Source organism: Pyrus communis, chromosome 16 (assembly GCF_041283825.1).
Source record: "Pyrus communis isolate YQ-2024b chromosome 16, ASM4128382v1, whole genome shotgun sequence".
Classification (NCBI taxonomy): domain Eukaryota; kingdom Viridiplantae; phylum Streptophyta; class Magnoliopsida; order Rosales; family Rosaceae; genus Pyrus; species Pyrus communis.
This window is the reverse complement of record NC_142580.1, coordinates 8,970,051-8,985,407: the sequence shown is the minus strand read 5'-3', so window position 1 is coordinate 8,985,407 and position 15,357 is coordinate 8,970,051. Positions and strand designations below refer to the sequence as shown.

The 15,357-nt window shown below is 35.3% G+C and overlaps 2 protein-coding genes and 3 pseudogenes across 2 annotated transcripts; 4 read left to right on the top strand and 1 right to left on the bottom strand.

Moving 5' to 3' along the window:
• The first annotated feature begins 66 nt into the window (after positions 1-66).
• Positions 67-1,033, top strand: LOC137730707 (stress-response A/B barrel domain-containing protein HS1-like; annotated as a pseudogene).
• A 627-nt stretch (positions 1,034-1,660) lies between these two features.
• Positions 1,661-2,865, top strand: LOC137731910 (stress-response A/B barrel domain-containing protein HS1). Its single transcript, XM_068471170.2, has 2 exons — positions 1,661-1,831; positions 2,518-2,865. Exons 1-2 carry the CDS (start codon positions 1,692-1,694, stop codon positions 2,711-2,713), a joined length of 336 nt encoding a protein of 111 aa, XP_068327271.1. The 5' UTR covers positions 1,661-1,691; the 3' UTR covers positions 2,714-2,865.
• Positions 2,866-3,632: 767 nt separating this feature from the next.
• PMEI2 (pectin methylesterase inhibitor 2) lies at positions 3,633-4,103 on the bottom strand. The gene has a single exon (XM_068471941.1). It carries the CDS (start codon positions 4,101-4,103, stop codon positions 3,633-3,635), a length of 471 nt encoding a protein of 156 aa, XP_068328042.1.
• A 1,131-nt stretch (positions 4,104-5,234) lies between these two features.
• LOC148689925 (stress-response A/B barrel domain-containing protein HS1 pseudogene) lies at positions 5,235-10,862 on the top strand (annotated as a pseudogene).
• Positions 10,863-14,563: 3,701 nt separating this feature from the next.
• On the top strand, positions 14,564-15,347 carry LOC148689924 (protein FAR1-RELATED SEQUENCE 8-like; annotated as a pseudogene).
• Positions 15,348-15,357: the final 10 nt, after the last annotated feature.

Genomic DNA, 15,357 nt, shown 5'->3' with positions numbered 1-15,357 from the left:
AGGAATGGTTGCAATAATTATGAAATGATTGGCAGTTGACTAAGAAAGGGAAAAAATCACAGAGAGAGAGAGAGAGAGAGAGAGAGAGAGATGGAGGAAGCAAAGGGAGTGGTGAAGCATGTATTTCTAGCAAAATTCGAACAAGGAATCGCAGAGTAAGATTGAAGAACTCATCAAAAGCTATGCCAACCTCGTCAATCACATCGAACCCATAAAGTCTTTCAATAATACCGACTTCTTCCACTCTCGAAAATTCTAATATATGTTTCGGTATATCCTATACCCCTAGATTTCTGTCCTTTAAATCTTGTTTATTAAATCCTTAACCAAAGAATTTAGCGGCCAAAAATCCCAGCATATAAGTTATATGATTGGTTCTTGAGCAACTGATGGGTCCTCAAAGGGAGTGGTGAAAGAGGTTGAAGAATAAAATATAATGTATATTCTGACACGTCTCTTTGAAATCTTGACAATATATCACACACGTAGTTGATTGTATCATCCTAAGCACATAATACATGTAAGATCAAAGAGCTGAATATCTGACTTAAACGTCAATCTTTTACCTGAAATACTTCCCTAGTTTTTTTTATAGACTATTTGACACAAATTTATCGTCTTTGTTCGTGTATGGCTGAAGAATTTTCTCACCCACACTTAACCAAAGTTTTCCAGGAATTCAGAGAAGTTGCAGCTAATTTGTGTGTCAAGCATTAGTAGCATAACTTCTCAATCCATTTTGTTTGTTAATGTTTCGTAATCTGAGGAAAGCTTGTGGGCGTTGAGAACCTGCTGATAAGCTAAGCCCGCTAAAACCAAATTCTCCTATCTCTTCCAATCCATCGCAACCGAAAGTTTTCAACTCAGTCTGAATGACTCATTGGTCCTGTCTTTGAGTCTACCTTTGAGAGCGTGGAGGCTGTTGCAAAGTACATAGCTCATCCTGCTCATGTTGATTTTGCAAACTCTTTTCGATTCGCATTTGGACAAAATCTACGTGTTTGAGTATAAATCACCTACAGTTGGTATATAAATCGGAACAAGAACTGTCGAAATCATGCCTATTATTGCACTGATTGGAACTTCATTAGCTTTGTAACAGAACACTGTGTTCTATCTGATTTTACACTGCTTGCATGATGCCATTGAAAAAGGTGCGGCCTAACCAAGGGCCTTATGAAGACCAAATCTGCATACCTTCACTCTCAAGGATCATTGTTTATGCAATTTAACCTGTCTAGTGTCCACTCCTCCTCAATACTAAAACCCAATTTTCCATGGTTTATTAGTTATTATGTCACAAAATACTCAAACCTTCCTATTTTGGAGGTAATTGATCTTATCAGACATATTGTCGACGCAGTTCAAATATATTGTTGATGCAGTTCAAATATATTGTCGGTGTAGTTTAAACATGTCGTTGACGCAATTTTAACAGTATAATCAAACAAAATTCTATAGAATTAATTGTTCGGATCATATTCTACAAATGTAACATGTCAAACTGTCTATGGAAACGATATAATGTTCTTCATAATTTAGGGAAATTTGAATTATTTAAGTAGGTGACTAATGTTAATACATGAATGTAAAAGAATGTGAGTCCACACAATCACACGACACGTCGTTTTCTTTTCAATACATGTACAATACAATACGAGGTTTGGCGAGAGAGAGAGAGAGAGAGAGAGATGGAGGAAGCAAAGGGAGTGGTGATGCATGTAGTGCTAGCAAAGTTCAAAGACGGAATCGCAGAGAATAAGATCGAAGAAATCATCAAAGATTTCGCCAACCTCGTCAACCTCATCGAACCCATGAAATCTTTCAACTGGTAATCATCCAAGTTACTTGTAATATCTGTTAAATCATAATGTTTTGTATTTAACTTCAATTCTTCTTCTTGTTCCTGCTTGGAATTCAAAGAATTGAATCCTGATGCATTTTTACCTGATTTTTATTGCAATTTGATCTTTGATTTAGACTAGCTTTTCCCCAGTCTGATCAATACAGAGGTTTTGGTGCTGATTTGACTGTGGGAGTCTGATGGGTCCTCAAATCCTAGATTTTTAGGCAAAATTTAGCTGCCATTTCTCCAAAGGGTGCAGCTTTAGTCAAAATTTGATGCTTGAAGGGGGTTAACGCTTCAGCTATTGGTTAAAGTTGCAGTTTTTCTCTTGAAAAGAGTTAATTTTATTGGGTGGGTATGTTTGCCAAAAACTCGAATTGGTAAGATAAGGTTCACTGTTTTCACATTTGGCATATCACACTAGAGTTGCTTGTGTCAAATATAGGCCTCGTTTGGTTTCTAGGATTGGATTTGAATGGACAAACACGTAAATTCAGTCCTCTAGATCAAACGAGGCCGTATAGTATTATCATCAAAGAGATGGACATCACTGCTGCAATTCCCCCTTCCCTTAAAGCTGTCGAACGAGTGGTAAATTCAACTAGCGTTCTCCTGAGTTAGACAAGTTTCTGTTAATGATGTAAGTATTTGGTTCATGTTTTTGTGATCAGGGGAAAGGACGTGAGCTCTGAGAACCTGAATCAAGGTTTCACTCATATCTTTGAGTGGACCTTTGAGAGCACGGAGGGTGTTGCAGAGTACGTGTACGTAGCTCATCCTGCCCATGTTGACTTCGCAAATTTGTTCCTTTCACATGTGGAGAAAGTCCTTGTGATCGATTACAAACCAACGGCAGTAAGTGTTTAAATCGGAAGGACTATCCCAGGTGTCATATATCGTCCTGTTTCTCCGAGTGGAACTTAATTTTCTATGTAAGAGTTTGATTCAGGTCTGTTTCACCTGATTTACAAACCCTATGTAGAATGAAATAATGAAAGAGAGGAGATAATGTTTTCTAAGTCATTGGTTTTGCCTCAATTTTTCACTGCATTGCTTTGTATTCGTGTTGATGCTATTGAATTGGTTTAATAGTCAGTTAAACCCTACTAATAATGTCTTTAAACTCTTCTATGCTGACTCCCTCCGTAGCAGTATGTTAGAGCATCAGAGGAGAGACGGGGAGAGGGAGATTTGTAATGCATTTGGTGCCTCGGATTCTTTGGGATTGGATTGGACAACTCATTGTACTTCGGGCATGTGACGCATGAAGAAATGGAGGCCAACTTCGAAATTGCAAGAATGGAATCGATCTAATTCCTTTAACTTGGACAAAACTTGGAATTTGACCGTCCTTTCTTACTTTAACACATACCTTGAATCCTGTGAGTTATCTAACGCAATTCTAAGCACCAAACATGCCCTTGAGGAGTTGGTTTCCGAGTAACTTTTGAAATTTTGATAGAGCGTTTATCAGCCACCAACGCCGAAGAAGTACATTATTCGTCCCATGGTAAGATAGGATCTGAATTCTGATTGTCTTATGTTTCACTTGACTGTAAATCAAAGTCTTTTTCCATGAATCCGAAAGTTTAATCTTCTATTTTTGTGTTTTATGATGAGGGAATCGGATCGTTTTCACTAATAAAAAAGAAGAGATTCTTAGATGTACAGTACTGTTCAATACACAACTCAAATTGAAAGTCTATAAGTAAAAACAAGACATGTAGAGAATTCTTTCGCTAAAAGTAACCGAACTCGACATCCATGAGATCAAAGGAAACATAAATCATTTGTGAAGCAAAGTATTAGAAACAATTAATATAATACTAGAAAGATTTAGCAAATCCTTAGTATCTTGCCAGAGACTTGTTGGTTCAGATGGTGGCTGCTTAAAGTTCTCTGAACACCCATTGAACTCTCCCAAGGCACCAGCTGCTGCATTTCTCACACCATTGTAGTCACCAACCTTCGCTTTCTCCTTGGCCTCCTTGAAATTTGCAACGGCCTCGTTGTAATTTCCGGCACAAGATGTGTACCTCAGCCGCAACGCTGGATTGTCCGTCCGGTTCTTCCACTTTACTATGTGATCTCTAGTGGCTGTAGTATTGGAATATCCCAAATCTACGGTGACACCGGCCAGGCTGCGAAGAAGTGCCTCAGTCACGCGGGGATTCGAACTTAAGAGCAGAGAACAAAATGACGGGTTCATGGATTGTTTGCATATAGAATTGAGATCAAATGCCTGAGAAGGAGTCATGATCAAGAAAGAGATTAGCAGAATGCAAATGAAGCTAGGGTTACAAACTGAAGAACACATTTTTCTCATTTCTTTGAGGGTTTCTGAAGTGTTGAAAGTGTGAGTTGTTTATATAGTGATTAATGGGAGGTAACGTTTCCTTGCTGAGTAAGAAAAATATGAAAAATATTGATTCTTCACGTGAGGTCTAATTTTGTCTTGTAATTTAAAAGCAATGCGGCAGTTTTTGCAAATTGGTAATTCGTAATTAAATGCAGTCAAGCATTTTGGTGAGAGTCGGTGTGTACTGCCAATTGTTAACATTGTAGTAATTAGATACATTAATACAGGTAAAATTTGAATAAGTGGACTAAATGTCATTCTGGCACGGTTACACGTTGGAGTTTCACGAGTGTAAATGCATGTAGTTCAATAGACAGGAGACAGGGAGACAATTTTCAGCGTGCCGGGAACATAAACAGTACACAAAGTCTCATAATACAAGTGTTAATTTTTTTTTTTTTAAGTATCCAATCACTTGTATTGTGACATTTGGTGTATCTATATTATTGGCACACAGAAAAATCTCTCGTGAATAAGGTGTTGGGTTCTACACATGCATCTTGGGTTCAAAAATTTTCAATTACCTTAATTATTGTAATAATTTTAAACCATGCACTACCCCTTAATAATAATAATATTTTTTAAAGAAAAACATGCATTTAAATGTTGAAGGATGAGTGTAATTTAAGTTGGGAATGCATGTATTTCATGACACCTTCACAACGTAAGAACATCGTGTAGTCAAGTGGCGGATCTAGAAATTTTTCTCCAGCGGAGCCAATGGCATAATGTCAAGTTTGTGCCTAAATAGGATTAGGCCTAATTAGACCTTATGAACCAGTCAATGTCTTACTTAATAGTAAAATAACGTTCATATTAATATCAATCAAACATTTGTCACATCAAATTTTATAGTACGAAGTGCTCTTAAATTATTTAGTTGATGCCTTTAATATACATACAAGCAGACCAAAACAAAATCTATTTTATTTTTTATTTGGAGGAGACAAAAAACAAAGTTAAATTGTAGCAGGAATGGTGAGTTGAAAAAGGATTAGATCAAAACAAATGATCAGAGAAGTTTGGGAGATGGAGGAAGCAAAGGGAGGAGACTTAAAAAATGTTCTGATGGCAAAGTTCAAAGAACTTCAGAGACGCAGATCGAGCAACTCATCGAATCCTATGCCAACCTGGTCAACCTCGTTGAGCCCATGAAGACCTTCCACTGGTACACAATACCTCCTCCACCTAATCTCTATCTTGATTCTTTTACCCAATTATAACGAGTGAAAGAATGAATGAATATGATTCTAAATCGTATGTTTATTTAAAATTATCGATTTGAAAAAAATATAAATATGATTCTCATCATTTTTTTGTCAACATTCTCATTAATCTGTTTACTAATAAGTAAGGAAATGAAAAAATAAAATAAAATAAGTGAAGGTATCTCGTACCGGAAAATCAATGTAATGAGATTATCAAGATAGGGGATGTCAATCTCATCTCTAATCCTTCATATCATTATTCCTTCTCGTGATAAGTAAACATTTATTGAAGTATATTTTATAGAGGTGAAAGCTTTTTATTTTTTATTTTGATGGGATAAAGGGCTAGTTTTGCTGACACACCCCGACCCGGAATGTCCACCTGGACTCCGAATCGAGCTGTGCTGGCCGACACCAGGAGGATGATGAAGTCATAAAGTATAGTGATGTGGAAATGTGAATAAATTTAAACCTAAAAGTGCCTAAATATAAGAGTGCGTTGTGAGTGGAAATGAATCCATTTCACACGTGATGACAGAGCATAAGTAAAGTACAATAAGGTAGGATAAGGATTATACCCTCAAAGGTAGCCACCTATACTAAGATTTTCTAAGAATCCTTGTCGATACAAAAGTTTGGCAGCTAAAACCTGGAGAGGCGAAAAATAAGGGTGAGTGGGTCTGAAAATAAAGTTTTATAAAAACCTTTTTGAAAACATTATAACCCCTCGTCGTAAAACAAGTATGTTTCCAAAATATACTTACTATGTATAGTATAAAAATACTTACCGTAGACTGCAAAATCTCAAGAATTCATTACGACACAATATCTCGTAACTAAGGGCAGGATATCCAAAATCACAAAATCTCCATAGTAATATAAGTAAAATCAGGTGCTCAAACAATCTATGCTAGCACACAAGTTGGAGTCGCCTAACACGACCTGTATGATTGAAATGATGCTCATCAACCTATGCTAGCACACAAGTCGAAGTTGCCTAATGCGACATGTACGACAAGACTAGGTGTAATCATAATATACGCTATAGTGCTACAATCACGCGAAAAATGGCGCTATTCGCGATCACTTAAGAGTCGGATTTGCCTAATGCAACCAGTACGACAGGACTGGCACCTACTTGGATCTAAGGCTAGCATGAGGTACGGAGGTGAACATACACGTGAAAGACTAGCCCTGGCCTTGGGCGAGCACTAACACTGAGATGCAGCAATGATGAGCAAACTACATAAATATAAGCATGCCACAATGATTCGATAATTCTAATCAACATACTGACATTCATAGCCGTAGATATAATTATGGCATCAAAGATTATAAGCATAACTGTGCATCCCGTAGGATGTAGCATAATTCATAAATTCTGTCGTTTTGCTAATTCTTATAAACTTTAGTCTAATCCAGGTGTATGTAAGAAATTCTTTTTCAAATGCATAAATGGAAACTATCAATCATATAAATACACACACACACACACACACACACTATAACAAGGAAAAGACCCCATCACCTGAAGTTTGTGTTACAACTCTCTAGAACGAATATCAAGGTGTCACGAACGATCGTCGCCTAGAACAAATGTCTAATCACGTCTTAGAATCCTTATCAATCAAACACATAACTTACATAAAACACATCCCCAAGGACGTTCTAGAATGATTTGAAACCCATTGACCAAAAGTCAACTGTCGGTCAAAGGTCAACGGTAGGGTCCATAACCCTATGTAACTCGATCCGGAAGATCCGCACCTCGAATTTCTGATATGTAACTTCCAAAGATCCACATTATGCTTCTAAAACAACATAATAAAATTTTACCATGATTCAACGGTCGGATCTCCGCCAATCACAATTCAAGTGGCAGTCAACGTTTTATTTTACGAACTTACAAATCCAATTTGGAAATATCCGTATGTTGGATTCCCAATCCGTAAGTTTTTATAGTCCTCAAATATTACGTACTATAATGTATTAAAGTTTGGTACCGATCCAACGGTCGGATCGTCGATTGCTATAATGTTCCAAGTGGCGGACCTTAGCGAAATTATACCCAAACAATGGAATATTGTTAATCAGATGTCAAATATGGAATCGGGGCATCCAAATTATCCTAGGAAGCTTAGGTAGGGTCTCGGCCCACGCACCGCCACCACGTGCTGCCGCACGCGGTGGCCGGCCAACCAAATTCGCCGGAAAATTCAACTATTTCTAAAAAATCTTAAATTTTACAAGAATAAATATCTAAACGAGTATAGCAAGTTTTATACCTGTGGCCAAGTCAAATTTGACAGGGAAAAGCTTCAAATCGCCATGAACTCGCCGGAACCCTAGAATTTGGGTGTTCTTGATTCGTCATCAAATCAACTCCGACGCTCCAACCACTAATCGGGCATTGTTACTGAGCTCAAGGGAAATTTTTTGATGGTGGAGATCGACGGGAAAAGTTGCAAAAAACGGCGAATTGCTGTTGGGTGTCCTTGAAGCCGTCGGTTTCGTTCCTCGCAAAATTGAGGCCAAAACCCTCAGATTTTTAGTGGAAATGAGAGAATGGAGGTTAGGGTTGTGTGTGCAGGTAAGGGTTGGGTAGAATTTGTCGGAAAATTGGATGAGAATCACTGGAAAACCCTCCGAGTCGAAACTAGGTTGCAGGTCGAAGGGAACCCTGCTAGTTCCTCTCATTTTCTCATTCTTCCTTTCCCCTCCTTTCTTCTCTTCTCATTGGTCAAACTTTCCTCCTTCTTCTCTTGATTCATCTGCCCCTATTTTTTTTTGATTGGGCAGCTAATGTCGTCCCTTCTTTCTCTTCTCCTTATCTTTCTGATTAGCCAATACTCCCATTTTTTTCTCTCAACTAATAATAAAATAATAATATAATGATTTCAAAACAAATGTATAAAATATAAATTAGTAATTTTTCACAAAAGTATTTCTCGGATTTGTAGTTTCGTAAAATTTTCATCGCAATTCCAATCTTGATTCTGCTTGTGCCTTCATGTTCGTAATGACGAGCACTATAAGGATACGCTAAAAGAATGTTTCATACGTTTCCCAATACACAGGTCAACAAAAGTCAACACCTTCGCCTCAAGGGGTATTTCGTTAATTCACTCATTTAAAATAAATAAAATCGTAAAATTAGGGACGGGTTGTCACATTTGCAGTGTTTTTTTTTTTTTTTCAAACTGCTTGTCTTGTGTTTTAAGAATAATCAAATGCAAAATAAAACAGGTGAGAGTTTGATAAACTATATTTTTAAGAGGGTTGTGAGTATGAAAAGCAATGTAAAAGCGTTTGGTAGATTTTAGAGTAAACGTGATATACAATGACAAAGCAGACATGATAGTGTGGGTGACAACAACAACATATATTTTACCAAACTGCTTCTAAAAGCTGTTGTTTGGAGGTCATTGCTTTTAAAATAAGCATTACATTTTAGTAATTACCAAACACTTTTTTATTGCTTAAATTTAAAGTGAAACAACTTTTGATAAAAAGAAGAAAAATACCAAATTGGGCCTAAGAATGGATAAAACTTATCCTCTCATTTAGGAGAATTAAAATGATTTTTTTTTTTTTTTTTTTTTTTAATGAGGAATTCATTATTTACATTCAAGTTGGACAAAATATTATTGTTTCTTCAACATACCTTAATGTATTTATTATAATGGTAATGCTAAGAAGACCAAATTTTTAAATCAACTTTGCAAACCAAATGATGTGTCACCAATAGAAAATAAGCACATTAATCAACGATTAAGTAATAATTCACTCATCAACAACCACATCATTTGGTTTAAATATTTTGGTCTCCCAAGCATTATCTGCTCTTGTGACAATTTTTTAATGAGTAATGCGAGGGAGACCAAACTTTTAAACCAAATTGCAAACCAAATGATGTGTCACCAATAGATCTAAACTCATCATAACCTTTTTGAGGATTTACGTATCAATCATTGCAATGAATTTGTTAAACAATCTTTGTGTAATAAGTTGGTGTCCAACGTAGTACTAGAGAAATACTTTATACCATGTCTACATGTCGCTTGAGTGGTATCAGAGACCAACTTTATATCCCAACTGACGTAATAGTGTTTTATTTTTTTTGTTTTTTTGTTCTTATGAGAATGTTGTAGACTTTTCACAATAAATAAGCAATTGTCACATCATTTGATAAACCAAAAGTAGAAAACTAGATTTTAATACCTAAATAAGACAAAGTTTAGAAAAATGTCTTATACAAGATTAAAAATTGATTTTAGTCCCTAGACTCTATTTAATGCCAACATATGCATTCAATGTCTCTTATTTATTTATTTATAATTTAGTGAATTTAAATTTTATGAAAAATATTATAAATTTTAATTCTCATTATGGTAAGCATCTTATATAAGAAAATATTTTCGTAGAGATTTTTTTGGTACACTTATGTTTTTGCATATTTTCTTATTGGTCACTAATTAATTACAATATATTTAGGTATGAACATTTCGGTACACTGGGTTAGTATAATATGCTTACATATAGACATTTTGGTACATTAGTTTAGTATAATATATTTTGGTACCAATATTTAGTATCATATAGTTAGGTACGGAATTTTTGTTATACTTATGGTTTTACATATTTTCTTATGTGTTAGCTTGGTATCAGAGCATAATAGATAGTACGACTAAACAAAACTATGAGGGCATGGTCGGGGCCCAAAGCGGACAATATCGTGCTATGGCGGATTCGAGCCCGGGATGTGGTGGGGGCCAGGGCCGGGATGTGACACTAATTCACTACAATATATTTAGGTACGGGCATTTTGGTACATTAATTTAGTAAAATATGTTATGATACAGACGTTTAGGTACACTAATTAGAGAAAGTCAAATAAAATTAATGAATTAAAATGTGTATAATAATAAATTTAAAATTTAATGTAATAACATTAAATAAGTCATCTATTAAATATAAAAACAAAAATATAATATGAATTTGAATTAAGTACACATTAGGGTCTAAAATCAATATTCAATCTAACACCAGATTTTTATTAAATTTTAATCTTCTTGAAGGATTAAAGTTCAAAAACCCCAACCAAAAATTGTGTAATACGTTAGTGTCTGATGTGATCTATTTGCAAATATTTTTTATAGTGCTCCAATGTATAAATATATTGAACTTTTTAACCGTTAGAACATTAATCAGGGGAAAGGAGCTGAGCATTGAGAAGCAAGAGGAAGGTTACACTCATGTCTTGGTCACCCTTGAGAGTGTGGAGGGTATTGCAGAGTTTTCAGTTCATCCTGCCCACCATGATTTTGCCAAGCTGTTCCTTCCCAATTTGGAGAAATTATGTTTCATCGCAGCACCAGATCAGCAAGTCATAGCCCTCAAAAACCCTACCGAAGTACAGGCTCTGTTGATCAAGATCCTTTCCAAATAGAAAGATTAATCAGAATATTTCTTGACTTTGGGCTTTTCCCTTGTGTTCCTAATAAAATGTAACTGTGTGAGTGATTGCAATGGTGTCAGTTTCATGCAATGAGGTTCTAGTGACATTACTCATTCGATGAAGCTATTTGTACCAGTTTGCCAGCAGGTGAATAACGAAAACGAAAACTGCAGGGTTTGTTTGAAAATTATTTGGTTTTTAGATTTTTAATTTTTATGATATATACATGAAAAGGTGGGGAAAAATTGGTAATGACTTTTTATTCATGAGATTTAAACTTAATATCTCTCACTTACGGTGATTATTATTTTTTATACTTTTTTTGCTTGACATATAGGAAGGGAAATCAAAATCTTGAAAGTGAAAATAATTTGAAATAGTTTTTAGTTTTTATTTTTATTTGTGTACGGTTCCTTAATGATATGTTTACTACTAAATTTAATTACCAAAGAATGTGTCAGTGCATGTGTCAGTGTCTTGTTTAGTAAAATAAATTTTAGATTTTACCTAATTAAATCAATCACACACTTCCACATCATTACTGAATAAAATTCTGTGAACAAATCTGATGCCTAACATTACTTGAATAATTAGGTTTACGAGTTCATTATACTATACAGGTTTTTTTTAATCAAAATGGTCTTTGAAATTGACATAATTCCTCATTTTGATTATTGAAATTAAAAATGGATAAAAGCGGTCTCTGAGTTTATCCATAGTAAATCATTTTGACCATTCCATAAAAAAATCTGTTAACGTCATCGTTAAATTTTCACGTGAGAGACTACATGACCACTTTTTTAATGATATTTCTGTCAAACCAACCCCTTTTCGCCAAAATGGTCCCTAATATTAGCATAACTTGTCACTTTGGTTCTTGAATTTGTCCATCCTTAATCATTTTGTTATTCCGTGAAAATTTTGTCAATGTCCTTGTTAAATTGTCACGTGACGAGGATATTGACATATTTTGTTAATAAAACTATTTAAGTTTGTTTCTTCTGTGAAAAATCTTTTGTCACTATTCTCATCAAGTTGAGAAGTTAGTTTGACAAAAAAAGCTTAAACAGATAGTCACATAGTTGCTCACGTGACAATTTTTTAATTAATTACATTTAAATTGACGGGATCATTAGTTTTAGCATTACGGGCCTCCAACAAGTCAGAATATGGCTGGAATTGCTCTTAACTCCTGAAAAAACCTCTAGCGAAACCCAATAAACACTTTTTTGGTACCACCACCAACGACTCTCTCAATAGATTTTGGTTTTCTCTTGGATGGCTACCACCAGGTCCACCACCACCACTGTGCCTCCAGTTCAGGTTACCTATTATTTTTCTTTTTATATTTCTCGAATTTATTTTCTTATTCCAGTTCCTTATTTTCTCTGTTTACGCTAGGTCAGGTCTGTTTGTTTCCCACAAAAAAAAAACCATTGAAGATCAAAGAAAATCAATGGGTTTTCCGAGAGGTCAAAACAAGCTGAGCCTGAAAAGTTCACCTTTTTTTCCTTGGGAATTATGAATTTAAATCTACGGTGACACTAGCCAGGCTATGAAAAAGTGCCTCAGTCATGCGGAGATTCGAACTTAGGAGTAGAGAACAGAATGATGCGTTCATGGATTGTTTGCAAATGGAATTGAGATCAAATGCATGAGAAGGAGTCATGACCAAGAAAGAGATTAGCAGAATGCAAATGGAGCTAGGGTTACAAATTGAAGAACTCATTTTTCTCATTTCTTTGAGGGTTCTAATTACTTTGCAAGTGTGAGTTCTTTATATAGGATTAATGGGATCCGTTTCCTTGGTGAGTAAGAAAAATATGAAAAATATTGATTCTTCACGTGAGGGCTAATTTTGTCTTGTAATTTAAAAGCAATGTGGCAGTTTTTGCAAATTAATAATTCGTAATTAAATGCAGTCAAGCATTTTGGTGAGAGTCGGTGTATACTGCCAATTGGTAAACATTGTAGTAGTTAGATACATATACACAATAATAGATATTTTTACTATGTTTTTATACCACATTTATATATCATCTTATATGACATCTGATGTGAACAACCACATCATTTAAATTAATCAGAATTCTATTTAAATTAAGAACCATTTAATAAACCAATAATTAAAAAAAAAACTGGAATTAAATGATTATTGTGACATACGCGGAGTCTTCTCCTTCCTTCCCCGTTCAATCCTGCTTGTTCTCCCCTTTCTTCTTCCACTAATGAATCAAAGAACTTGCTGGAATGATCTTCCATTGTTTTCCTTGGTGGGGTGCTGTCTCCGCTCTGTGAATAGCTCTGGTGTGGTGAGTCTGATTATTTACATATTTAGGTGAATAAGAATAGTATTTCTTACTGTTCTAGACACTTTGTACTGTTTGATTTGATCTTTTTGGCGCCAAGGTAACTTCTTTTCCAGTTACGTTAACGGAAGTAGATTACTTGTTGTAAAGTTTCAATCTTTGGTTAAAACGATGGAGATTGGATATATCTGCCTAAAAGGTTTGAAAAGTCAAAATTTTTAAAGCAAATTTTGTTTTTGGTGTACCATCGTTTCTTTATTTGGGGTTTAGTGCAAGCTTTTTTGTGATGTTTAATGTTTTAGAGTTTGATCATAACTAGTTTATTATGGTGTTGTTAGAAAGCCATCGATATAAATCTTCAACATTTAATTAGGAAAACAAAGATTTGATTAATCCTGAAAGAAAAGAGGGAACTTGGGATTTATCTACCAAAAGGATATGAAAAATTCGCACTTTTGAATGCCATTCCAATTTTGGTGTTTTGTTTAGTTGGGGTTTAATGTAAGATTTTTGTGATGTTTGATGTGGTAGGGTTTCAATGAAGGCCATAGAGAGAGAAAAGCTTTTGAAAGGCGAGGAAGCAAGCATGTCGGAGAAGCTTTCTTCCAATGGAGGTGAAGTTGTACTGGAAGTTCGAAGCGAAGAGATCAATGCAGCAAAAGGATCTCCCTCCAATGGCTTAGAATATTCAGCTCCCAAGCAAAGCAAAGTGGGCTCACCCGCCAAAACATCGGCTAAGTTCAGCAGTGGGTTCTCTAAATTAGTCCCAGTGAGCTCTTCTTCAACTGAATTTTCGAGAGCCAGTCCTGGTAAGCCTCCCAAGATTCCCACCCGCAATGAGAGTCTTGCTAGGAGAAAGTCACTAAATAGGTCAATTAACTCGGAACCCAAGTCAAGATATGGTGAACCCTCAGTAGGCATTGATCACAATACGTTTCGTGGTTTGATTATTGTTTATTATGTTCTTTATCAATGTCAAGATGGATCAGAGAAGAATAAACATCTAAAACATTAGAGACCTTATCATCTTAGTATCTATAATTGGCTTAGTTCCTCAATAATATATTAGAGATCCTATTACTGGCAAACAAATAAAGAGACATTTTATCACTTTTAGATTAGGCTTTCTGATCACTTTCAAATTAGGTTTTCTTATCACTTGAAAACCGAACCTTTACAGCAAAGATGAAAGAAATAGTATTACATATTGTTATATTATTGTGATCGACATTATACATCACTTCGTGTTAGGGATAAAAGATTTTTTGTTGTGGGGTTTGTTTTTTCAGCCATTGCAGTGCATACACTAAAATTAAGAGACTTGCACATATGGCTAGTGTATTTACATTGATAGTGTGGTGTAATATATAAACTTGTATAATTATGTTTTATGTTTTAGGAATAGGGAGTTCTTCTAATGAATTTATTGAAGAAGATGATGCAGTTGAAGTGAGTTCTTGTAATGAGACAGAAAGCGATGGGGTTCATACAATAGAAACTTTTAATGAAAGTATTGAAGAAGATGATGTATTGAAGCAACTTCTGATGCCACTGAAGAAGAAAGCAATGGGGTTCATGCAGTGGAAAATAATGGGACTAACATGGAGAACACAATGAATGTGGAAGAAAAGTCCAAGAGCCTCAAGTTGGAATGATCTTTGACAAGGCGGATCAAGTGGCTACATATTACAAAAAATATGGGAGACAATCAGGATTTCCAATGATAAAGAGATCATCACGAAGGGAGATGATGGAAAATTGAGGTATATTACTATGTGTTGCGCTCGATTAGGAACATCAAAAAGTACTTCAAATAATCCTCTTAGGCCATATCCAAGTATAAAGAATGATTGCAAGGCTCAACTAAGGGCAGGTTTATACTTGGGGTGAGAAATAGCGAGTGAATTCTGTAAAGCTTGATCATAATCATGGGTTGAGTCCAACAAAAACTCGTTATTGGAAGTGTTTTCAGGAAGTTAGTTCTTCTGTAAAAAAGAAGCTTGAAGTGAATGATAAAGCCAGAATAAGGGTCAACAAAAGTTATAATTCAGTGGTGGTTGAAGTTGGGGGGCATGAGAACATGAAGTGTTTAGAAAAAGATTGTAGAAATTATATTGAAAAGGTAAGGTGCTTACGACTTGGAGAAAGGGATGCCACTGCAGTTTAAAATTACTTTG

What these genes read in the sequence shown, in the direction of transcription:
- LOC137731910 (XM_068471170.2), top strand. Translation starts at nt 1,692, where the DNA reads ATGGAGGAAGCAAAGGGAGTGGTGATGCATGTAGTGCTAGCAAAGTTC. An exon ending in CCCATGAAATCTTTCAACTG is followed by an intron (nt 1,832 to 2,517) that starts GTAATCATCCAA and finishes TTTTGTGATCAG; the next exon opens with GGGAAAGGACGTGAGCTCTG.
- PMEI2 (XM_068471941.1), bottom strand. Translation starts at nt 4,103, where the DNA reads ATGACTCCTTCTCAGGCATTTGATCTCAATTCTATATGCAAACAATCC.